The sequence below is a fragment of the Cyprinus carpio genome, chromosome B19 (genome assembly GCF_018340385.1).
Source record: "Cyprinus carpio isolate SPL01 chromosome B19, ASM1834038v1, whole genome shotgun sequence".
Lineage (NCBI taxonomy): Eukaryota > Metazoa > Chordata > Actinopteri > Cypriniformes > Cyprinidae > Cyprinus > Cyprinus carpio.
This window is the reverse complement of record NC_056615.1, coordinates 1,024,210-1,049,446: the sequence shown is the minus strand read 5'-3', so window position 1 is coordinate 1,049,446 and position 25,237 is coordinate 1,024,210. Positions and strand designations below refer to the sequence as shown.

Sequence of the window (25,237 nt, the reverse complement as noted above, 5' to 3'; positions counted from 1 at the left end):
CATCGAACGGATAAGCCTCTCCGGACGCACGACAGAAAGGTAAAGTTGTGTTGCCAGGAGGCTCTCGCCGGCGTCTGATGGGAGCTCAATACTCAAGGCATCGAACGGGTAAACCTCGCTGACCGAAGGAGGAAAAGGTAAGGGTGTGTGGACGGGAGGCTCTCGCCGACGTCCGATGGGAGCTCAATACTCACAGCATTGGACGGGTAAGCCTTTGTTGACCATAGGATGAAAAAAGTATGTTGTCTAGCCGGGAGACTACACTGCGCGGATGGCTAAGCAACACCGATAGTTGAAAGAAAAAACATTCACTCGACCAGGAAAGCTCTTGCAGCACCTGCCAGGGAGTTCAATACTAAGAACAATTTGGGTTGTCTAAATGGGTAGATGCTATGAGGATTACTTTGTGTAACTGTTTACAAAATCCGATAAGCTGCTTCCGATAACGTGTCAGAAAATCTTGGTGCGGTCTTTGCATTCGAAAGTTAAGCATACAAAAAATAAAATAAATAGAATTTCCTGTGCCAGTGTACCCAAAATAAGTGCTATGAATCTGGTAACTCTGAAATCTGAGGTGATGTCAACTTTTGCCAGCCAAGTGCTAAGACCCATGTAATATATAAGGTTTTTTTTTAGCCTTAAGCCAAAAAATACAGTATTTTTTTTTTTTTTAATATATAGAAAAATGACTGGGTAAGTCATTTGATTTGTTTCTTTGATTTGTTTCCTAAAAAGGAGAAGGAAAAATAAATAAATGAAGACTGACATCTTTATTTAACCTAAATATGTAATTACAGTTAATTTTAGTTATATAATTCATGTACATATCATTTCATATCATTTAGTTATATAACAATCATACACATAATCTGATTTAATAACCCGATTTGAAGCAAAACCAGAATGTTCTCACAAGCTTTGTGAAATTATACCACGTAAACTTTTTATTAGACAGATTCATATAAACCCCCAAATCAGTATTGGGGATTTTCCTCCAATAGTTTGTGCATCATGAACAGTGAGTGATCTGCCTGCTACAGTAAGTCAAAAATTATTATTATTATTATTTTTTTTATTTTATTTTTTAATTAATTTATTTATTTTTTCACATCAAGAGGGCTCGCATGAAAAATGGCAACTTTTGACGTCCACATTCAAGGATTTATGATTGCCGTAGCACCTCTGTTGTAAAGAATTGTTTAAAAATTCAAGATTAAGTGTACATTTGAATTAGATGTTTAGCCAAACGAGGATTAAATTGCACAGTGACATGGAGAAACAATCGTCGGGAAGTTGGTGCCCTTTGAAGGCTTTTGACAATGCATGGACATTATATTGTTTAAAATACGTTAAGTTTGTTCAATAGAACAGTAGAGGAGAAATATAGATGGAGGCTCCTGCTGGAGCAGACACTGCAGCGGCAGTGGAGAAATATAGATAGAGGCTCCTGCGGGAGCAGACACTGCAGTGGCAGTGGAGAAATATAGATAGAGGCTCCTGCGGGAGCAGACACTGCAGCGGCAGTGGAGAAATATAGATATAGGCTCCTGCGGGAGCGGACACTGCAGTGACAGTGGAGAAAATAGGGGAAGCTCCTGAGGGAGCGGAGAGATATAGATAGATGCTCCTGCGGGAGCGAGAACTGCAGCGGCAGTGGAGAGATATAGATAGAGGCTCCTGCGGGAGCAGACACTGCAGCAGCAGTGAAGAAAATTAGATAGAGGCTCCTGCGGGAGCAGACACTGCAGCGGAAGTGGAGAAAATAGGGAAAAGCTCCTGAGGGAGCAGACACTGCAGCGGCAGTGGAGAAAATAGGGAAAAGCTCCTGCGGGAGCGGAGAGATATAGATAGAGGCTCCTTCGGGAGTGAGAACTGCAGTGTTTTTTTTTTTTAACGTGCAACTTTAAGGTTATTAGGTTTAAAAACACATGCATTTCCTCTTAATCATGCGAAGAAAAAAGTATTGAAAAACTAGCCGATGCGCACGTTGGCTAGACTTGGAGAGAGGTGCCTAGTAATACTCACGTCACATGTGAATTAGGTTGCACTTGTTGATTGTTTCTTAGTAGTAAACCTTATTTTTAGCTGTACAAAACAGTTAGTTTTGCTGCTTGATATTGACAATTAATGTGTCCTATCATTATTATTTTAATCTGTTATCTTAAGAACACTCTAGTTTGTACTGCAAACAGTTTTACTGTTTACTGCACGTTGTTATTCTCCTCGTTATTTACCTATACGTAATGAAACGTAAGTCTCACCCATAGGCTCACTTCCGTGTTGAGGAAAAAGGTCGAGGTACCTAATCAATAGTCGTTTAGGTACATAGCTGAAATCATTTTCTCGCAAATCAATCTTTTTCATCCGTTTATCTGAGTGAAGTGTAATTTAAAATACAGGAAAAAATACTCGCGAAATTAAGAAAATCTTAGAAATTTATTTGTATTCTACGCCGTTTGTGACGTGGCTGAAAATAATATCAAGATCCTTGTGTCACAACGTCTTTAACAACTTTCAGCAGCCAATGACACCTTTTAGCGACTTACCTAAATATATTTGCAACACGGCCTGTGCCGCTAGCACGAGAGCTTGAGGCCTGGCTGTATGATGACGCTGCGGCCGGATGAGCCACGGTAAAAGGGTGAGTCGAAGCGGGAAGCCAGTGAGGCTTTGCTGCGGTGAGATCGGTGGCCCAGCCCAGGCTCGTTGAAAGCCTGCCGCTGCGAGCCAGCGCTTAAGAAGAGCGGGGTTTTGTGTGCCGCAGGGCAATGGAGGTGTCGAGCGAGGCGAGTTCGGGGCCTTGTGAGTTTTGCCAGATATATTGGCCGCCCTGTTGTTGTGGATTTAGGAGTGGGGTTTGGCGGATTGCTGGGAGACTAATAACTTAGATCGTACAGATCCACTTTGTTTACCTTCGCAAAGATGGAGCGGCGGAATTAATCGCCGTTTGCCTCAGGATTACATGCGGTCCACTTTCCGATTGGAGGAATTGTAGGCACAGCCTAAAGATAAAAGGACACCGGGGTAGATGTGAGGTTAAGCCTCGGCGTCGTGGGGAGCGTGTGGCTGGTCGAGCAAAGCAGCGGCTGCAATGGAGCACGGAGCTTGCGGCGTTGTCTGGTGGAAGAGGATCCTGGGCCCGGCAGATTGGCCAGAGAACTGAAAAATCCCCAATATAGACCTCGTCTTCTAAATGAGAGAAGCTGAGTCTGCCATATAATGGCAAAAGGTGCAAACCGAATGCTGATAAACCATCAATGGATAGGGGTGTCAGCTGTATTTATACCCTAGTGTTGATTATCTTAAGTGAGCTCTACCAGTGCTAATTAGGCTAAGTATCTGACGTGCTCCTCCCGAACCTTGTTAATAAAACATCATTAAGTACAAAACCCTTGAAATATATCATCTGATCGATGTCTTGAGGTTTGGTAACCGTAGTGTAAGCTGAATAATTGACTTCGGGCCATTGAATTCTTAGAAAATAATATACATACTGAGGTGTACACCACCTGGGGTGTGCATTATTTTCTAAGAATTCAAAGGACTAGAATACAACTCTCAGATCTATCACCAAAGACATATGTACTGCTGCAGCTCCGAAGAGCCATGTAAACGGCATGCATTACTATCTATGTGTGCCTGGGCTACCACACCGACCGGCTTAACTTAATCAGCTTAATCAGACGCGCACTATGTGTAATGTTCACAAGTGTTAACAAGAATATCCTTTGCAATCTGAGAGATAAGACCCCAGCACCCACCTGAGCAAATATCATAAATTAGTCATTTGATAATGCATGGAGCTGAAATCAACCGCATACTCAACACAGCGAATAATCAACCTTAGATTTAAACAAACGTGACATTGAGATTATGCCACTGAATATAGTAAACCCCTGTTGAAATGCATGGACGAGAATGCTTATTTAATTTAACCAGTTTTCATGCCTGTTACTAACAGTGTGTCCTCAGAGCGTTTACATGCTCTAAACTGTGTTTGCTACAGCTGTATAAACACAGATGATGCTGTCAATAGGCTTATATTCGCTCTTGCATATAATGCAAACTGCTCACAAGAAGCTCAGTTTAAACTTGTTTGTGGTCAATAATAATAATGCATTTTATTTCATGGCACCTTTCAGAACACCCAAGGTCACCTTACAAGCATAACTAAAAGATCTGCCACCCATGGTAGTAACCCGAGGTACCACAAGAGAAATTGAAGATGAAGATCTAAGTGCACGTGAAGGAGTGTAAACATGGAAAAGTTGAGTAAGGTATTGTGATGCAAGATTATGAAGTTCCTTATAAGTAAGTAGCAAGATTTTGAATTCAACTCTATATTTTACTGGAAGCCAGTGCAACTGCTGGAGAACCGGAGAAATGTGATCAGTATAAGGTGTTCTAGAGAGAACACGAGCTGCAGAATTCTAAACCAACTGAAGCTTATGCAGCAATTTGGAGGGAATACCTGTGAGAAGAGCATTGCAGTAGTCTATACGTGAAGTGACTAGTGCCTGAATGAGAACTGTAGTATTATTATTTGAAAGAAAGGGACGGAGACGGTTAATATTGCGCAAATGGAAGTATGCGATCCGAGTGATATTATTAATTTGAGCTTTAAAGGATAGTGTGCTATCCATGATGACACCCAAACTTTTAACCTGAGAGGTAGGACAGATTGCAGTATTGTCAATGTATAGAGAGAAACAATTAGATTTAGACACAACAGATATAGTGCCAACAAGCAGAGCCTCAGTTTTGTTGCCATTTACCTTCAAGAAGTTCACTGAAAGCCAATCTTTAATTTCAGCTAAACAGCTTGACAAAGATGGCGGTGGAAAAGAACCAGTGGGTTTGGCAGACAGGTAAAGTTGGGTGTCATCCGCATCACAGTGAAAATTAATACCATATTTCCTTAAAATATAACCAAGAGGGAGCATATATATATAATGAAAAGAAGCGGGCCCAAAACAGAACCCTGGGGAACACCAGTGGTGACTGTAGATATTCTTGAACTAAAACCATTTAATTGAATACGCTGACTGCGTCCAGATAGATATGACCTAAACCAAGATAGAGCAGTACCAGTAATACCAATGGAAGCTAGCCTGTCAAGAAGTATCTTATGTGAGACAGTATCAAAGGCAGCGCTCAAGTCAAGAAGGACAAGTATAGTTAAAAGCCCACAGTCAGCTGCCAACAGTAGATCATTGGTTATTTTGACAAGAGCAGTGTCACGACGCGCACACAAACAGGTAGATCCAAAAGCAGTGTTTATTGGGGATAATCCAAAATCATAATCCAGCAAGGCAAAGGTCACAATTCAGGTAAGCAGTCCAAAAACAAGAAACATGAACAACGGCCAGGAAACACGAAATACCAGAGTGACATTAAATAAGGACTCCATCACAATGACAGAAACAAACCGGGTATATATAGACAGGTGCAAACAATGTGAGTGGGAACAGCTGTGTGCAATGAGCAGTGATTAGTCCAGATAAGGCTTGTGTAAAATGCAGTTCCTGAAGTGGGGTGACCATATGGGAAAATGAGACCTCTAGTGGCCACCCAGGGAACACAAACCAGACACTGTGACACTACCCCCCCCCCCCCCCCTAAGGAGCAGCTTCCAGATGCTCCTCAGAAACAAAACAACAAAAACAAAACAAAGAGACCAGGAGGGAGGTGGAATGGTGGAGGGTCAGGGGGAGGGACGGAGGGCCAGGTCCATGGAGGGGAACCGGGACAGGAAGTGAAGGTTTAGCAGGTAGCCAGGGTGGATCAGTCAGTTCAGGGGGCCAGGGTGGACCCGAAAGTTCAAGGGACCAGGGCAAACCAGACCCTTCAGGTGGCCAGGGCGGATCAGACAGTTCAGGGGCCCAGGGCGGATCAGAAAGTTCAGAGGCCCAGGGCGAACCAAACCGTTCAGGGGCCCATGAGGGACCAGGCAGTTCAGGTGGCCACGGAGGATCAGGCAATTCAGGTTGTGCAGACGGCCAGAGAGGAACCCGCCACTTGAGCGGCCAGGGGAGAACCTGCCATTCGGGAAGCCAGTGAGGAGCAGGCTGGGCAGATGGCCAGGGAGGAGCCCACCGCTTGAACAGCCAGGGCGGAACCTGCCATTCGGGAAGCCAGTGAGGAGCAGGCTGGGCAGATGGCCAGGGAGGAACCCGTTACTTGAGCGGCCAGAGCGAAACCTGCCATCCTGGAGGTCATGCGGAGATGTGAAGGTGCCCTGGAAGGCCTGTGGAGACGTGAAGGTGCTCTGGACGGCCTGTGGAGACGTGAAGGTGCTCTGGACGGCCTGTGGAGATGTGAAGGTGCTCTGGACGGCCTGTGGAGACGTGAACCATCTCAGCCTCTGGAACCGCCTCGGGCACTGCCTCAGCCTCAGGAATCATCTCGGCCTCGGGCACCGCCTTGGGAATCGTCTCGGCCTCGGGCACCGCCTCGGGAATCGTCTCGGCCTCGGGCACCGCCTCGGGAATCGTCTCGGCCTCAGGAATCGTCTCGGCCTCGGGCCCCCCCTCGGGAACCTCCTCGGCCTTGGAAATCGTCTTGGCCTCGGGCACCGCCTCGGGAATCATCTCGGCCTCGGGGCCCCACCTCGGGGACCACCTCGGCCACCGCATCGGGAGCCGCCTCGGCCACGGGAACCACCTCGGCCACCGCATCGGGAACAGCCTCGGGCCCCGCCTCAGGCACCTCCTCGGGCACCGCATCAGGAATGGCCTCTGCCTTGGGAACCGCCTCGGGAACCGCCTCGGCCACTGCATCGGGAATGGACTCGGGAACCGCCTTGGCCTTCCCCTTAGGCACCTCCTCGGGCACCGCATCGGGAATTGCCTCGGGAACGGCAGCAAGCTGCCTGGGGTTCGGCCTCCGGGACGGCAGCGGGCTGATCGGGGACGGCCTCCGGGCTTTGAGGAACGGTAGATGCCTGTCTCCTCCTCCATGGTGGCTGGGGAACGGATTCGAAATCCCACACCGCTGGATCTAGGCATGATGGAGTCCTTCTGTCACGACACACACACAAACAGGTAGATCCAAAAGCAGTGTTTATTGGGGATAATCCAAAATCGTAATCCAGCAAGGCAAAGGTCACAATTCAGGTAAGCAGTCCAAAAACAAGAAACATGAACAACAGCTAGGAAACACGAAATACCAGAGTGACATTAAACAAGGACTCCATGACAATGACAGAAACAAACCGGGTATATATAGACAGGTGCAAACAATGTGAGTGGGAACAGCTGTGTGCAATGAGCAGTGATTAGTCCAGATAAGGCTTGTGTAAAATGCAGTTCCTGAAGTGGGGTGACGATATGGGAAAGTGAGACCTCTAGTGGACACCCAGGGAACACAAACCAGACACTGTGACAAGCAGTCTCAGTACTGTGGTGGGGACGAAAACGAGATTGGAATTGTTCATATAAGTTATTATTGGAGAGATGTTCATGAATTTGAATTACAATAAACTTTTCCACTAACTTAGAGATAAATGGTAAATTTGAAATTGGATTAAAATTTTCAAAGTTAAATGGATCATCCCCTGGTTTCTTAAGTATGGGTGTAATAATAGCAGATTTAAGAGATGGAGATACAAAACCAGAACCAAGTGAAGCGTGAACAATTTTAGCAATCAACGGCAAAAGGGCTGGTAAACAAGCTTTCACTAAAGGAGTTGGTAGAAGGTCTAACTGACAAGTCAAAGATTTAAATTTACCTATCAGACCCACTATCTCTGAAATAGTTGGTAGTGTAAAGTTAGAGAAAACAGAGTGGGGAGGTGTGTGAGTGATAGACTGACAGGAGTCATTGTGAAGAGTACCAGTAAGTAATTGCTGATGTACGTTTTCAACCTTGGATGCAAAAAAAGTCAAAAAGCGATCACATAAGTCAGTGGAATACATATCTGATGTCAAAGAATCAGGTGGTTTCAGAATATTGTTGACCACTAGAAAAGAGACCTAGAGTTCCCATTGCTAACTCCAATTACATTGGAGTAATAATCAAGTTCAAGTTGAGCTTTATTGTCATTCCGCTACATGCGTGGACATACAGTGGAATGAAATGTCGTGCCTCACAGGACCACGGTGCTACATAGATACAGACATACAACAATGAAGTAAAACAGTAAAACCTATACACAACTAACCTTCTGTCAGATTTTGATTATAAATATATTATATATAAATGTTTACCTATACATAAGCTAAAAAATACAGACTATACGAATGCTTAACATAATACTATACCTATACACAACTAACCTACTGACAGATTTTGACTAAATACTACATATAAATGTTTACCTATAAATAAACTAAAAGAAACTAAATACAAACTATACAAATGCTACACATAAACACTGTACCTATTCACAGCCTACTGACAGATTTTTTCATATGAATATACTATATATAAATGTTTACCAATACATAGACTGAATGGGAAAAAAATGTATACATAGACTGACGAATGTTTCACATAATACTGTACATGTGCAAAGAGAAACACTGTAAGTCAAGCAGCTGGCTGGGGAACAGTGCAAGATGATTAGTAGTGCACGAGCATGTAAACATATTTGAGTCTTTGTGTGATTATGTACACACAGCAGTGGTCAGTTGGGGGTGATCGAGGTGTTGTGGCTGACACGGACTGACTGAGGTATTCCAGTTAGAAAGTCCAGGATCCAATTACAGAGGGAATTGTTAAGGCCCAGCAGGTTTAGTTTGTTTATGAGCTGTTGTGGTATTATTGTGTTGAATGCTGAGCTGAAGTCGATGAACAGCATTCTGACATAGGAGTCTTTATTTTCTAAGTGGGTAAGAGCCAGGTGGAGGGTGGAGGAGATTGCATCGTCTGTATAGCAGTTTGGACGGTATGCAAACTGGAGCGGATCAAGTGTGTTGGGGAGGCTGGATTTCATGTTTTGCATGACTAACCTCTCAAAGCACTTCATCATGATTGGAGTCAGTGCTATGGGACGGTAGTCGTTTAGACAGGATACAGGTGATTTTTTGGTACCGGTGTGATGGTTGCGGATTTGAGACATGTGGGGACGACTGCCTGGCTCAGCGAGGTGTTGAAGATATCTGTTAGGACATCTATCAGCTGTGCAGCACAGTCCTTCAGTACACGGCCAGGTATGTCGTCAGGTCCAGCAGCTTTGCGTGGGTTAATCCTAGATAGGGTCTTCCTTACATCGGCTGGAGACAGACAGAGCACCTGGTCATTGGGAGGTATGGGCAGTTTTTGTGTAGGTGTGTCATTCTGCATTTCAAACCGTGGATAAAAGTGGTTGAGTGCACCCGGGAGGGATGTGTCGTCATCACAGGCCTGTGGCGGGGGCTTGAAGTCAGTGATGGTCTGAATGGCTTGCCACAGGCTCCGTGTGTCTCTGCTGTCTGTGAAGTGATTGTTGATTTTTTGAGCATATGACCGTTTTGCATTTTTGATGCCACAGGACAGATTGGCTCTTGCTGTTTCCTGATCTGAATGCTTCATCTCCAGTCTTCAGCAGCCCACGAACCTCTGTTGTCATCCACGGCTTTTGGTTTGCACGTGTGGTGATGGTCTTGGTGACTGTAACATCATCAATGCACTTTTTTTTATATAAGCACTCACAGTTTCAGTGTACTCCTGCAGGTCTGTGAGGTTGTTGTAGGTGGCTGCCTCTTTAAACATGTTCCAGTCTGTGCACTGAAAGCAGTCCTGCAGTTCTGAGTTAGCATCATCTGGCCAAACTGTGATGAGATTTTAAACCGGTTTGGCTTGTTTCAGAAGTGGTCTGTATGCTGGAATTAGCATAACAGAGATGTGATCCGAGTACCCTAGGTGGGGGCGGGGTACAGCCTTGTATGCGTTCTTTTCTGTTGTGTAAACGAAGTCCAGTGTGCTATTTCATCTTGTTGCAAAGTTCACATGTTGGTAGAACTTTCAAAGGTTGATGAATCGCATAGTTTTTGGTTTGGAGAAGGTTTGCTGTCTATTTGGATGATGTGATTTATTATTATTATTTATTATTATTATTATTATTATTATTATTATTATTATTATTATTATTAAGGCTTCAAAAACCAAAACCAAAATACTTATCTAAATTAGCAATAATGATTAACAGATGAAAATATGGCCTGACTTGGTAACATACCAAACAGAGTTTCCATTGGGCTGCAGTCTTGCAGAATAGTGATGTTTGGTTCTTGAACGAATTGTTCTTTTGAGCTGGTTCTCAGGAAGTAACCGGTCGAGCCGGTTCACAAATCAAACTGAATCGAACTTTAGTTCCGGGTTGATGACAAAGGAAGCACAGCCGAAGTAGCACGTCCAACTCAAAAAGAACCGATTGAGGCGGTTCAACCAACTGTCGAAGTTTGCCGTGGATTACCGAGGACTCAACAAGAACCGAATGAGTCATGGAAAAGTTTGCTGAGGATTACCGAAGATTCTGATGAGTGTGTTGACGATACTGTGCAAGCCTGAAGCGAGTACTGAAAATATGCTTATTATGACTGTTAGTAATTTACATTTTATTAAAAACTGCAAAAACCTTTCAATTGAGTGATGTAAATAAATTTTACAATAGTTTATTGTGCATGCATATTATATTTAAAGTTGCTTAAAGTTGAAAGACTGGTTTATTCATTCTTTATACTGCAGACATGTAGAACATGTGAATTATATGGTAATAATCAGCAATATGTACGGAAGTTCTAAGCGGCCATCCATTATAATTTTTTTCCTTTTTGTTTTCTCGTTATAACGACTTAATTTTCTCGTTATCTCGACATAACGAAAGTTTGTTTTCTTGTTATAACGACATGAAAGTTTTACTGTTGCTATAGTAACGAACTCAACTTTGACAGGCAACTTTTTTCCAGAGACAGTACAACGAACGTTTTGTTTTTGTAATTAACATGTTTAAATGGCAACACCGCGCCATTAGAGCTGCTTGGAATAAACTCACTTTTAATTTTCCCTTTATATGAAATAAAATTATATATAATTTGTAATTTGTAGTAGTCATTATGTGGCAGATATCATGTGTGTTATAAGCTTCTGTTTGAAAAGAGCGTTCATGTGTACGTGTAGTGTATGTGTGTGTGTGTGTAGAAAAAAAACCATTACAACATTACAGAACAAAACTGAATTAAATTAGCCTATGGATTTTACATATACATCACATTTCTCATCAATATGGTTAACAATAAAGATTAGTAATAAGGAAAAGAAGCACATCAGCCTACATCGTTAAATCCCGTCCTACTGTAGATAAACAGAGCATCTCCGCTTATTAACTACCTAATCATTAAATTAAAATTAAATTTAAATTAATCATGAGCCTAAAAGAAGCACAAATATAATATATATTGGTGCAAACAGAATACAGTGATGTCAACCTTGGTTTTGATAAGCAGTTATTGATGAAACAGAATGCGTTGGTGAAACTCATGCATCTAGCAGGAACTTAATACACAAAATATTCATATTGATTCAAGCATTTAACATTTATGAATTAATTAAATGCCAGTAATAAACAAGACTGCACAAATTATAGCGATCACGAGGAAGGTCCGCGTACAGTAAAGTGGGATAGTATACAACACCCCATCAGTTATATTCAGGTCTATAGTGCCACCTGCTGGCGCAGTTTTGTAAATTCTTAGAGAAAATTAAGTCGTTATAACGAGAAAACGAACTTCGTTATGTCGAGATAACGAGAAAATTAAGTCGTTATAACGAGAAAACGAACTTCGTTATGTCGAGATAACGAGAAAATTAAGTCGTTATAACGAGAAAACAAAAAGAAAAAAATTATAATGCATGGCCGCTTAGAACTTCCGTAAATATGCTTTCACACAAGTAACTTTTTTTTTTTTTTTAAATAAGGAGCTGAGTTTGGTGCTACTGAATTATACATTTCTCATGTCATTCCAAATATCAGATAGAAATACACTAACTTTGAGATGTCTCCTGTAGTCAGAGCACTGATGATCCACTCTAGATCCAGAGTTTTAAAGGGAATGAGTATAAGACTTGTGGAGTTGTCTAAATCAGTGGCGCTCTCTGGATACATAAGGTGATGAGTAGTCTTATAGCCAACATCCTTTTCAAAACCCTGTGTTGGAGCCTGGTTCATTCTGTTAATAAACAAAAGTGCACACACTTTAAAATCATGTTATAAAGTATTACACAGTTATGTGCATGTCTGTTACAGCAGGAAGGTGTGGCATATTTTTAACTATATTTTTCAGCTACATTGTAAGGTCGATTAATGCCAAATTCTGTTGATTATTGCCAAAATTTCTACATAAGCTTGCTCAAATTTTCCTGCCCTGACCCACAAATTAAAGTGTGGTATAATATTAATTAAAGGGGTCATATGATGCTATTCAAATTTTTCCTTTCTCTTTGGAGTGTTACGAGCTCTTGGTGCATCTGTAAAGATCTGTAAAGTTGCAAAGACTAAAGAGTTATTCTTTATCAAAGTTAAGTCTCTGCCATGCCCCCCTAAAACGGCTCATTCAAACACGCCCCCACATATCTTTGTCACCAACTAAGGCGTGGTTTCAGTAATGCAGATGGTGTTGAAGCAGCCATATCAGGGAGATGCTGTTTGTATGCAGGCGAAAGCATAAGCACTTTATTTGGCCTTCCGAACGTAGATGCATTTAGCAAGCTTTAAAGGGTTAGTTCACCCAAATATTAAAATTATGTCATTAATGACTCACCCTCATGTCGTTCCAAACCCGTAAGACCTCCGTTCATCTTCGGAACACAGTTTAAGATATTTTAAATTTAGTCCGAGAGCTTTCAGTCCCTCCATTGAGAATGTATGTACGGTATACTGTCCATGTCCAGAAAGGTAATAAAAACATCTTCAAAGTAGTCCATGTGACATCAGACATCAGACTTAAGCTGTTAACTTTTTTAATGTGGCTGACACTCCCTCTGAATCAAAATAAACCAATATCCCGGAGTAATCCATTTACTCAAACAGTACACTGACTGAACTGCTGTGAAGAGAGAACTGAAGATTCGAAAGATTGAAGAACGAAAGATTGACTCGTTCTCGAATCAAGAACCGTTTCTGTCGGACGCGTCCGATTTGAGAACCGAGGAGCTGATGATACTGCGCATGCGTGATTCAGCGTCAAGCAGACTGACACACAGCGTGTCTGAACCGAACTGGTTCTTTTGATGATTGATTCTGAACTGATTCTGTGCTAATGTTATGAGCACGGGTAAACCGAAGGCGTGAATCAAGGGCAATCATCGCCAATGAAGTCATTACGTCGAGTGCAAAAGAACTGGTGAGCAGTTTTCTTCAACCGGTTTATTGAATCGAACTGTCCGAAAGAACCAGTTCTTGGAAAAGAACCGAACTTCCCATCACTACTAGTGATCCGAAAACCAATGCAACCAGTTCTTGACTCGAGAACGAGTCAATCTTTCGTTCGTTATCTGGCTCGGCTCGGTGTTCATCTTCAGTTCTCTCTTCACAGCAGTTCAGTCAGTGTACTGTTTGAGTAAATGGATTACTCCGGGATAGTAGTTTATTTTGATTCAGAGGGAGTGTCAGCCACATTAAAAAAGTTAACAGCTTAAGTCATTTGTGGATTAATGCTTATTGGAGACGCGAACCGTTTCAAACGATTCAGTTCGATTTGGTGAACTGGTTCAAGAAAATCGGGTTACATCAAGTGAGTCGTTCGCGAACCGGATATCACTAAACTGCAATGCTGTGAACGCGCTCATAACAGACACGGAAGAGAAGAAAACGCTGAATAAAGTCATAGTTTTTGCTATTTTTGGACCAAAATGTATTTTCGATGCTTCAGAAAATTCTAACGGACCCTCTGATGTCACATGGACTACTTTGAAGATGTTTTTATTACCTTTCTGGACGTGGACAGTATACCGTACATACATTCTCAATGGAGGGACTGAAAGCTCTCGGACTAAATCTAAAATATCTTAAACTGTGTTCCGAAGATGAACGGAGGTCTTACGGGTTTGGAACGACATGAGGGTGAGTAATTAATGACATAATTTTTATATTTGGGTGAACTAACCCTTTAAGATTACTTACAACAGAAAAGCAATGCATTTTATGGTCGACCGTTTCGTGAACCTAGGAGAGGAGGTAACTCTGACTTTTCTATGACAATCTGGTGCTTCTGAATCAGCTACTGTAAGTATGTTTTGTTATTAGTTTAAGTATTTGCTATTGACTGTTCAAATGCGGAGTTTTGCACGTTGTGTGTGTGTGTGTGAGAGAGAGAGAGAAAGAGAGAGAGAGAGAGAGAGATAGAGAGAGAGAGAGAGACAGGGTCACACAGTGGAGTCAGCTGTCTTAACTGTCCCTGGCTTGTGTACTGCAGACACATCATCACTGTATTTGTCACGTGACTCTGTTCCCCTTTCGGGCTTGAACTGATGGTAAAACTAAGGACATTATTAACTGTCTTTACATTTATTTTGAAAGATGAAGCTTGCGAGTCGCGATTACGGAAAGGGGCTTTACATTTCCGACGAGTGGTTGTGGTGTTCGGCCAATCACAATGCACTGGGTCAGTTGGCCAACCAGATCAGGCTACACTTGTCAGAATGAGGGACTTTGTAGAAAACCACGTGTTTGAGAGAGGATATGATGTAAGGAACTATAATAATGTACAGTATTTGAAAAATAATGTGTTTTTTGAACATAAAAGCATGTGAACATATTCTGTTACACCAAATATACAAAATAATGATATTTAAAAAAGCATCAAATGAAACCCTTTAACATGAATTCATTAAATGCAGCATAGAATGTTACAACCCAATAACTGTAGCAGGTATAATGAACAATCAGACACAGTAACAATACCGTAAAATGTCCATAAGTGCACAAAACATTTCTTGTTCATACTGAATTTTGGGCTCTAAAAAGGACATACTGTATACTGTATGATTCAAAGAAAATTTTGAGAAGCACAAATGGTAAGAAGCAAGTACTGTAAGAAGTACATTCAAACACATGTCTTCTCCACAGATAGCCAGAATTTCCCATTCACCGTTTACAGACATGATAAATTTGCAAGCATGAATGATTAAAAGCAGGAAATTTCCCACCAAACGTGACCTGAAAGCTCAGAATATAACAATAAATAATTATACAATATAACAGTGCATGATAAAAAATATTGGTTGGTTGATTTCTTTAAGATATTGTAAAAATAAAACTTGGTCAGTTTTATAAAATCTTCAGTTCATGATTGTCTATGTGTTTAATCTGCTCAGTTTACTCAGTTTATTCTCTAGTATTGTCTTTTGTTAATATTCATTTATCATTTAAATTCATTAAGTCATCTAAAATTCTGATTCTGAATTTATTTCCACCTCTGCCTAAACTTGTAATTCTCTTTGATGTTTGGAAAATAAATAAATAAATTTTACCGTATGACAAAATCACTGGAGTCGATGTAGGACCCATAATGGGACTCCCGAAGATTCCCAGAATTACCGACTACAGAGCATGTTCGACAGCGATCTGGATGTGCATCAACATAGCGTTCCTCAGCAGGGATCAGCTGGAATAATCTGTCCAACACTATGGTTAGATTGGATGGGCTCTTCTCAGCCTGTAGCCACTACACTCAATATACACAGAAAGCACAATATGGAAATGAATAACAAAATCATCAATATTACATTATTACAAAAAAAAAAAAAAATATATATAGGAATAACTAAGTAGCCTACTGTGTGTACTATTGATTTTACAGGGAGCGATACTATAACAGGATCACTTAGTATAAAATTAGAATAAAATTAGATTTTATATTCCTGCTATGTTTACCAAATGTTGTGCAGTTTTTAGATGTGGAAGAACATTGTCTCTGCATTACGTGGACGGGAAGTGCAAAACAAATCATAATTCTGAAAACAAAATAAAGGTATACAGGTAATCAAGGTATACAAGAAGAACAGCAGACTAGCGTTAGAAAGTTTGGAGATGGTATTAGCTCAGTTTAAATGTATTGTATGAATTGCCCTTACTATGAAATAAAAATATGCATGTACATTTACAACACTGTACTCTGTATTATATTACCTTTGAATAACAACAGTCTTTTTATTAGGGAAAATTAAACAAATTGAGTTATAGCCAACAGCATTAAGACGTTAAAAAGTTTAAAACGGCCTTATTGAAAATGCAAATTGATTCTCTGCCAGTAGGAGGTGCTTCTGGAACAGTTTCCCACTTAACATCTTTACACAAAAGCTGCGGCGCTCTCATAAACGCTATTTTAATGGGCATCATTGGATCGGTGCACAAGATGACACCGGTGAACTTCGGTGATGCAAGTGTGTGCATGCTTACTTCCGGTCTGGTACCAGAGTATGCATTTAAAAGGTGTAAGGTGGTGGATTGTCTGAGGGAGTTCGGGGCATACTCGGCCCAGTGGAGGAAGCGGCTCCAGCTGTGCTGATCGTTTGAGCAGTGTGACCGAAGGTAGCGTACAAGCTCTTGGATCTTTCCCTCAATCTGGGGATGGTATCCGGAAGTTAAGTTGACTACAACCCCAAGGAGCTGAAAGAATGCCTTCCATACATGCAAGATGAACTGGGGACCCCGGTCTGAAACAATGTCTTAGGGTAGACCGTAATTTTGGAACACATGGTGAAAGAAACTCTCTGCGGTCTTGAGAGCAGTGGGTAGGGGCCTTTCAGGGGGATCAATTTGCATGCCTTGGAGAAACAGTCCATGAGCACACACGTGTGGCCTTCTGAATTAGGAAGATTAGGAATTTACATTTCTCCAACTTAAGATATAGATGGTGTTCTCTGAGCCGCTGAAGGACCTGCGTAACGTGGTGGCGATATTCGGCCAGGTTCCAGGAGTATGAGGATTTTGTTGATGTAGACAATCACAAACTGGTGGACGAAGTTCCAGAACACCTCGTTCATGAAGCAATGCAAGACTGACACCGTTAGTTGGATAGGCCATACGGCATGACCCGATATTCGTAGTGGCCTGAGGGTGTGATGAATGCCGTCTTCCACTTATCGCCCGCCTGGATATGAACAAGGTTATAAACGCTCTGCAGGTCCAGTTTGGAGAATATACAGGCTACATGGAGTTCCTCAAGGACGGCTGGGTCCAGGGGAAGTGGATATGGCAGTTTCACCGTCTGTGAGTTCAAGGCTCGGTAGTCGATGCATGGCCTCAAGCCTCCATCATTTTAGCTCAAGAAGAAAAAGCTTAAGGCAGCAGGGGATGTGGAAGGCCGGATGAAACCCTGTTAGAGAGCCTCCTTGATGTAATCCTCCATTGCCTTGTGCTCCAGGATGGACAAGGAGTAAACTCGAGTCAAGTCAAGTCACCTTTATTTATAAAGCGCTTTATACAAAACAGATTGTGTCAAAGCAACTGAACAACATTAATTAGGAAAACAGTGTGTCAAAAATGCAAAATGACAGTTAAAGCAGTTCATCATTGAATTCAGTAGTGTCATCATTCAGCTCAGTTCAGTTTAAATAGTATCTGTGCAATCATTTGCAATCAAGTTAATGATATCTCTGTAAATGAAGTGTCCCCAACTAAGCAAGCCATAGGCGACAGCGGCAAGGAAGCAAAACTCCATCGGTGACATAATGGAGAAAAAACCTTGGGAGAAACCAGGCTCGGTTGGGGGGGCAGTTTTCCTCTGGCCAGATGAAACCAGCAGTTCAATTCCAGGCTGCAGCCAAGTCAGATTGTGCAGAAGAATCATCTGTTTCCTGTGGTCTTGTTCCAGTGGTCGTCTGAGACAAGGTCTTTACAGGGGATCTGGGGCTCATCTAGTTGTCCTGGTCTCCACCGTCTTTCAGGGCTGTAGAGGTCCTTTCTAGGTGCTGATCCACCATCTGGGCTGGATACATACTGGATCTGGTGGCTACGGTGACCTAGGAATAAGAGAGAAACAGACTAATATTAGCATAGATGCCATTCTTCTAACAATGTAGCAAGTACAATCTAGATTTAAACTGCAAGAGTGTGTCTGCCTCCCGAACAATGTTAGGTAGGTTATTGAGTTTTGGCGCTAAATAAGAAAAGGATCTGCCACCCACAGTTGATTTTGATATTCTAGGTATTATCAAATTGCCAGAGTTTTGAGAACACAGCGGACATGGAGGTCTATAATGTCACAAGAGCTTGTTCAAATACCGAGGTGCTAAACCATTCAGGGCTTTATAAGTAATAAGCAAGATTTTAAAATCTATACAATGTTTGATAGGGAGCCAGTGCAGTGTTGACAGAACCGGGCTTATATGGTCATACTTCCTGGTTCTAGTAAGAACTCTAGCTGCTGCATTTTGGACTAGCTGGGGTTTGTTTATTAAGCGTGCAGAACAACCACCCTATAAAGCATTACAATAATCTAACCTTGAGGTCATAAACGCATGGATTAACATTTCTGCATTTGACATTGAGAGCATAGGCCGTAATTTAGATATATTTTTGAGATGGAAAAATGCAGTTTTTTTTTTCAAATTGGTACGTTTCGCCGGGCCACAAAGAAATATAGAGCTGAGTATCATCAGCATAACAGTGAAAGCTAACACCGTGTTTCCTGATGATATCTCCCAAGGGTAACATGTAAAGCGTGAAGTGTAACGGCCCTAGTACTGAGCCTTGAGGTACTCCATACTGCACTTGTGATCGATATGATACCTCTTCATTTACTGCTACGAATTGATGGTGGTCACATAAGTACGATTTAAACCATGCTAATGCACTTCCATTAATCCCAACAAAGTTTTCTAGTCTATGCAAAAGAATGTTGCGGTCAATAGTGCCAAATGGAGCACAAAGATCCAATAGCACTAATAAATAGATACAACCATGATCAGATGATAAGAGCAGGTCATTTGTAACTCTAAGGAGAGCAGTCTCAGTACTATGATACGGTCTAAATCCTGACTGGAAATCCTCACAGATATCATTTTTCTCTTAGAAGGAATATAATTGTGAAGATACGACCTTTTCTATTATCTAGATTCGAGATCGGTCTATAATTAACTAGTTCTTTGGGGTCAAGTTGTGTTTTTTTGATGAGAGGCTTAATAACAGCCAGTTTGAAGGTTTTGGGGACATATCCTAATGACAATGACAAATTAATAATAGTCAGAAGAGGATCTATGACTTCTGGAAGCACCTCTTTTATTAGCTTAGATGGAATAGGGTCTAACATACATGTTGTTGGTTTAGATGATTTAACAAGTTTACACAATTCTTCCTCTCCTATAATAGAGAATGAGTGGAACTGTTCCACAGGGGATCTATATTGCACTGTCTGATGCGATACTGTAGTTGACAGCTGCATGGTTACAATTTTATCTCTAATAGTATCGATTTTAGAAGTAAAGTAGTTCATAAAGTAATTACTGCTGTGATGTTGTGAAATGCCAACACTTGTTGATGCTTTATTTTTCGTTAATTTACCCACTGTATTGAATAAATACCTGGGGTTATGTTTGTTTTCTTCTAAAAGAGACGAAAAGTAATCAGATCTAGCAGTTTTTAATGCTTTTCTGTAGGACAGGTTACTTTCCCGACAAGCAATACGAAATACCTCTAGTTTTGTTTTCCTCCAGCTGCCCTCCATTTTCTGGGCTGCTCTCTTTAAGGTGCGAGTGTGCTCATTATACCACGGCGTCAGATTGTTTTCCTTAACAATTTGGCAATTTGATAATACCTAGAATATCAAAGTCAACTGCGGGTGGCAGATCCTTCTCCTATTTAGCACCCAAACTCTGGAATAACCTACCTAACATTGTTCAAGAGGCAGACACACTCTTGCAGTTTAAATCTAAAGACCCATCTCTTTAACCTAGCTTACACATAACATACTAATACACTTCTAATATACAAATCCGTTAAAGGATTTTAGGCTGCATTAATTAGGTAAACCGGAACCGGGAACACTTCCCATAACACCCGATGTACTTGCTACATCATTAGAAGAATGGCACCTACGCTCATATTAGTCTGTTTCTCTTTTATTCCGAGGTCACCGTGGCCACCAGATCCAGTCTGTATCCAAGTCAGAGGGTCACTGCAGTCACCCGGATCCAGTATGTATCCAGCCCAGTTGGTGGATCAGCACCTAGAAAGGACCTCTACAGCCCTGAAAGACAGCGGAGACCAGGACAACTAGAGCCCCAGAGACAGATTCCCTGTAAAGACCTTGTCTCAGATGACCACCACGACAAGACCATAGGAAACAGGTGATTCTTCTGCACAATCTGACTTTGCAGCAGCCTGGAATTGAACTGCTGGTTTTGTCTGGTCCGAGGAGAACTGGCCCCCCGACTGAGCCTGGTTTCTCCCAAGGATTTTTCTCAATTCTGTCACCGATGGAGTTTTGGTTCCTTGCCGCTGTCGCCTCTGGCTTGCTTAGTTGGGGACACTTCATTTACAGCGATATCATTGACTGGATTGCAAATTATTGCACAGATACTATTTAAACTGAACTGAGCTGCATGATGAAATCACTCAATTCAATGATGAACTGCCTTTAACTGTCATTTTGCATTATTGACACTGTTTTCCTAATTAATGTTGTTCAGTTGCTTTGACACAATCTTTTTTGTTTAAAGCACTATATAAATAAAGGTGACGTGACTTGACTACACTTAACCTTCCTTAAGTGTAAAGGAGCAACTGTATTTAAAATGCTAGAAAAGAGAGAGTCCATAGTTTCTGTTACATCATCAAGTTGTTCTGAGGTTTTGGATATGCTAAGGAATTAGGATACATCAGGAAGATTACTTACAAAGCAGTCTTTTGTGGTAGAAGTGATGGTTCTACCATACTTGTAACAAGATGTAGAATTTACAGTTTAAGCTATGTGAAGTTTGCACAAAACTAAATAATGATCTGAGATATCATCGCTTGGCTGCATAATTTCAACACCATCAACATCAATTCCATGTGACAGTATTAAATCTAGAGTATGATTTCGACAATGAGTAGGTCCTGAGACGTGTTGTCTAACCCCAGAATAGTTCAGAATGTCTATAAATGCTGATCCCAATGCATCTTTTTCATTATCAACATGGATATTAAAATCACCAACAATTAAAACTTTATCTGCAGCCAGCACTAACTCGGATGTAAAATCTGCAAACTCTTTAATAAAGTCTGTATGGTGCCCTGGTGGCCTGTATACAGTAGCCAGTACAAATATCACAGGGGATTTATCATTAACATTTGTTTCTCTGGATAATGTTATATGAAGCACCATTACTTCAAATTAGTTATACTTGAAGCCTGCCCTATGAGAAATACTGAAAACATTGTTATAAATTGAAACAACACCTCCCCCTTTACCTTTTGAATGCGGGTCATGTTTATAACCATAATCTTGGGGGTGGGGGGTAGACTCATTTAAAATAATGTAATCATCAGGTTTTATCCAGGTTTCTGTCAAACAGAGCACATCTTGGTTATGATCAGTGATCATATCATTTACAAAAAGTTCTTTCATAGAAAGGGACCTGATATTCAATAAGCCAAGCTTTATCATTTATCCGTATTGCATCTGTTTTTTATTTGTTGAACCTCAATGAAATTGTTACTCTTAAATTGGTTTGGATGTTTTTTTTTTTTTTTTTTTTTGTATTTTCTAGTTCGGGGAACAGACACAGTCTCTATAGTATGCTATCTAGGTGAAAGAGTCTCTATGTGTTGAGACTTCTGTGACGTGAGGCGGCTAGCAGAGGGTCGGTTTAGCCAGTCTGTCTGCTTCTTGACCTGGGCCCCAGTCAGTCAAGTACAAACTCTAAGACTATGTGCCATATTTCTAGAGAGAAGAGCGGCACCACCCCAGGAGGGATGAAGACCATCTCTTTTCAACAGGTCAGGTCTGCCCCAAAAGCTCGTCCAATTGTCTATGAAACCTATGTTATTCTGCGGGCACCAATTAGACATCCAGCCATTAAGTGATGACAATCTGCTATGCATCTCAACACCACGGTAAGCAGGGAGGGGACCACAGCATATTACAGTGTCTGACATCGTGCTTGCAAGTTCACACACCTCTTTAATGTTATTTTAAGTGATCTCTGACTGGCGAAGTCGAACATCATTAGCACCGGTGTGAATAACAATCTTACTGTATTTACGTTTAGCATTAGCCAGCACTTTTAAATTTGCCAAGATGTCAGGAGCTCTGGTTCCCGGTAAACATTGGACTATGTTGGCTCCCAGACAGCAAGCAGTTTCGGCCCAGATCTGGCCCACATCTGGCCCGCGTGAAATCCATGTGGGCCGGATCTGGGCCGAAACTGCTTGCTGTCTGGGTTGGTGTCTCTATTTTTACGTTCCATACAATAGAATTGCCAATAACTAGAGCACTTTCATCAGGTTTCTCAGTGGGTGCTTCACTAAGTGGGGAGAACCTGTTTAATGTTTTGATCGGAACAGAAGAGCGATGTTTAGACCCACGACTATGCCGCCTCACAGTCACCCAGTTGCCCTGCTGAAAAGGCACTGTTACCGGAACCGAACAATGTATAGGACTCCCTGAGCTAGTCGCATCCAAAGCCATATCTAGAGCCCTAACATTCTAACGATCCTAAATTAAAGTCTGGATGCATGTCTCTAATTCTAAAATCTTCTCTGTCAGCCTAACTATTTCCCTGCATTTATCACATGTGAATCCCTCGTCGCCAACAGAGGTATAAACTATACATGTGGCAAGCGGTGCAAATAACAATAGCTGGAGAAGCCGTTACTCACCGTGATTGATGAAAGATTCTTACCACAGTTGTTTGATGAACTTGTGAAAAACCGGAGCGAGAGAGTAGCAAGAGAGAGGAGAGCAGAAAAGAAAAAAAGAAAAGAAAACATTGATAGGCACGAATGGAAATGCTAATGACAAGCTAATGAATGCTAACGCGATGCAGGATGCTAACTACCCTTGGGGAGTTTTACTCGAGGGGGAGCTCGATAATTAACCCTTCCATGCCCAAGCAGCTTTCCTTGAATCTTTTCAAATCGGAGCTCCCGGGGCTGGAACTTACTGGTTAGGTTGAGTCGAGTTATGAGGGCTTGAGATATAAAGGTCCCCGAGGAGCCTGAGTCGACGAGGACAGAGACTGAAACATGAAGAAGGGAAAGTGTGGAAATATCTGGCTCAAGTTGAACTGTACTCACCACTGGGAGGGAGGTCTCATGGGGGCAGTTTCTGATGAAATGATCAGGGGAGGCACAGTACAGAGACAGTCCATTTGTGAGGCGGTGAGCATGCTCCATGCGGGATATTCGAGCGGAGTCCTTTTGCATGGGTTCTGGTACTGGAGGGCCGGAAGCGGGTGAGGCTAGCTAGTGTGCAGCTTTGTCCTCCTAACTGGAAGTAAGGCGTTGAGAATTGTGGGAGGCACACTGCATGAAGCTTTTCAGTCCCATGTTGTCGTCATAGATCACCATCTAGGCGAAAAGCACTCAGCAGCATTGCCTCATTCCATCTGCTGGTTGCGGCAATCATGCGAAATGCTGGAGTATATTCGTCAATAGATGATTCACCTTGACATAATCGCAGGAGTTGGTCTTGCGCGGACAGCCTTCCAGCGGCAACACCAATGACCTTCTTGAAATGCTTGGAGAAAACTATATAGGAGTTAATAATGACACTTTGGGCATTCCAGATCACCTTCGCCCACAGCAATGCTTTACCCCCCAAAAGGGAGATGAGAAATGCTACCTTCGATTGCTTGGTGGTAAACTTCTGTGGCTGCATCTCAATAAAGAGAGAGACTTGGAGCAGAAAGCCGCCACACCCAGCTGCGTCATCCGTGTAGGAAGCAGGGATGGCCATGGGACATACAGAGGCAGGTGCCCGGGCTGGTGCCAGCATGAGGGTATTTCGAAGGGTATTGACCAATTCCTCCAGCATGTCCGCCGCCGCAAGGGGCCGGGGCTCTATGACGTGTTACAGTCCTGGTCCGTTACGACACAGGCTAGGAGACACAGAAGTAAGTGGTCAAACAAGGGTTTTTATTGACAGACTATGGAGTGAACCAGGTGGTGACGAGAGGTGAGTGTAGCACAAGGTTCATCACAAGTGACAAGGTTCAGAGTGCTTAGCTTGCAGTGACAGTTCTTTGCTTTCTTGCAGGAATCACGTGGAGTGGTGGAGAAACTGGAATGTCTGAGGTAAGGAAACACACAGGTAAGTAACAAGAGAGCCAGGCTTGGTTCAAGGTAGACCAGACGAAGAGCATGTGTCTGGTGAGCACTAATAAAGGGGAGCTTGATGAGCTGCAGCAGGTGCGGGGAATTAGAATGCAGGTGTTTGGTCTTGTGAATGTCAGTGCTCATGACCGTGTTGACACAGTGGTGACTGAAGTGACTGTGACTCTCTCACAGTTATAATGTTTTCAGATTTGTTTGTTGTGTTTTCTGAATTGTTATTTAGTATTTTTTAGATTTGCATTTGTAATTTGTTATTTTGCTTTCAAAATTGTGATTTGTTTTGCACTTCTTGGGCACTGTACTGCATATTTCTGAAGGATTTTAACATTTGGGAAATGGCTGTGTCAGTGCAGCATAATTATTTATGTCACAATTGACCTATCAGTAAGCCCCGCCCCCCTTAGTTACTTTTGCGAACAAACAAACAAACGAAGTTGCTAACTGTCTTACAATGACAGCTATATCAAAAGTATCAATTATTATATTATATTATTATTATATTATTATATTAATTTAAACAATTATTATCAAACAATTTTTTAAATGGCTTGTATATCAAACTGCATGTTTTCTGCATAAAAATAAGGGTTGTTTTTGGCTTTGGACTAAAACAAAAAGCAGAAGGGCTTATTGAAAAATGTGAATTCATTCTCTCTTCAATCTTTTGCTTTTCACCAGGAATATAGCCGTTTCCCCGGTAACCGCAGAAAACAAAGCAGTGCAGCACCTGATTTGGCAACTTGCAAGTGCTCATATATAGAGCGTCAACCATAGCCTTTTGAAGTGTAAGCTATATCTCAATTTGCATGTATATTTGTTTTTTTCACTGGAGCACCCCGACCAGTGATCCTTTCATTCCCGCGGTACTCATCATTGTTGTAGGTTGACAAGTTGAGGGGACAAATGGGTTGAAATTTGTATGTGGCGACCGTTTCATACAAGATCTGGCAGCTGGGCAACCTTGGAATTGTTAACGTGATTATTTATATGAGGTTTGGC

The 25,237-nt window shown here is 41.9% G+C and overlaps 1 protein-coding gene across 1 annotated transcript in view; it reads right to left on the bottom strand.

The window, feature by feature from the left end:
- The window catches only part of LOC122140611 (CMP-N-acetylneuraminate-beta-galactosamide-alpha-2,3-sialyltransferase 1-like), a 132,856-nt gene that overhangs the window by 7,200 nt on the left and 100,419 nt on the right, over positions 1-25,237 (bottom strand). Inside the window, exons 3-4 of the mRNA XM_042744791.1 lie at positions 15,451-15,644; positions 11,970-12,149 (exon numbers count right to left, since the gene is read on the bottom strand). Coding sequence (XP_042600725.1) covers positions 11,970-12,149; positions 15,451-15,644 — 374 coding nt within the window. The remainder of the gene's footprint in view (positions 1-11,969; positions 12,150-15,450; positions 15,645-25,237) is intronic.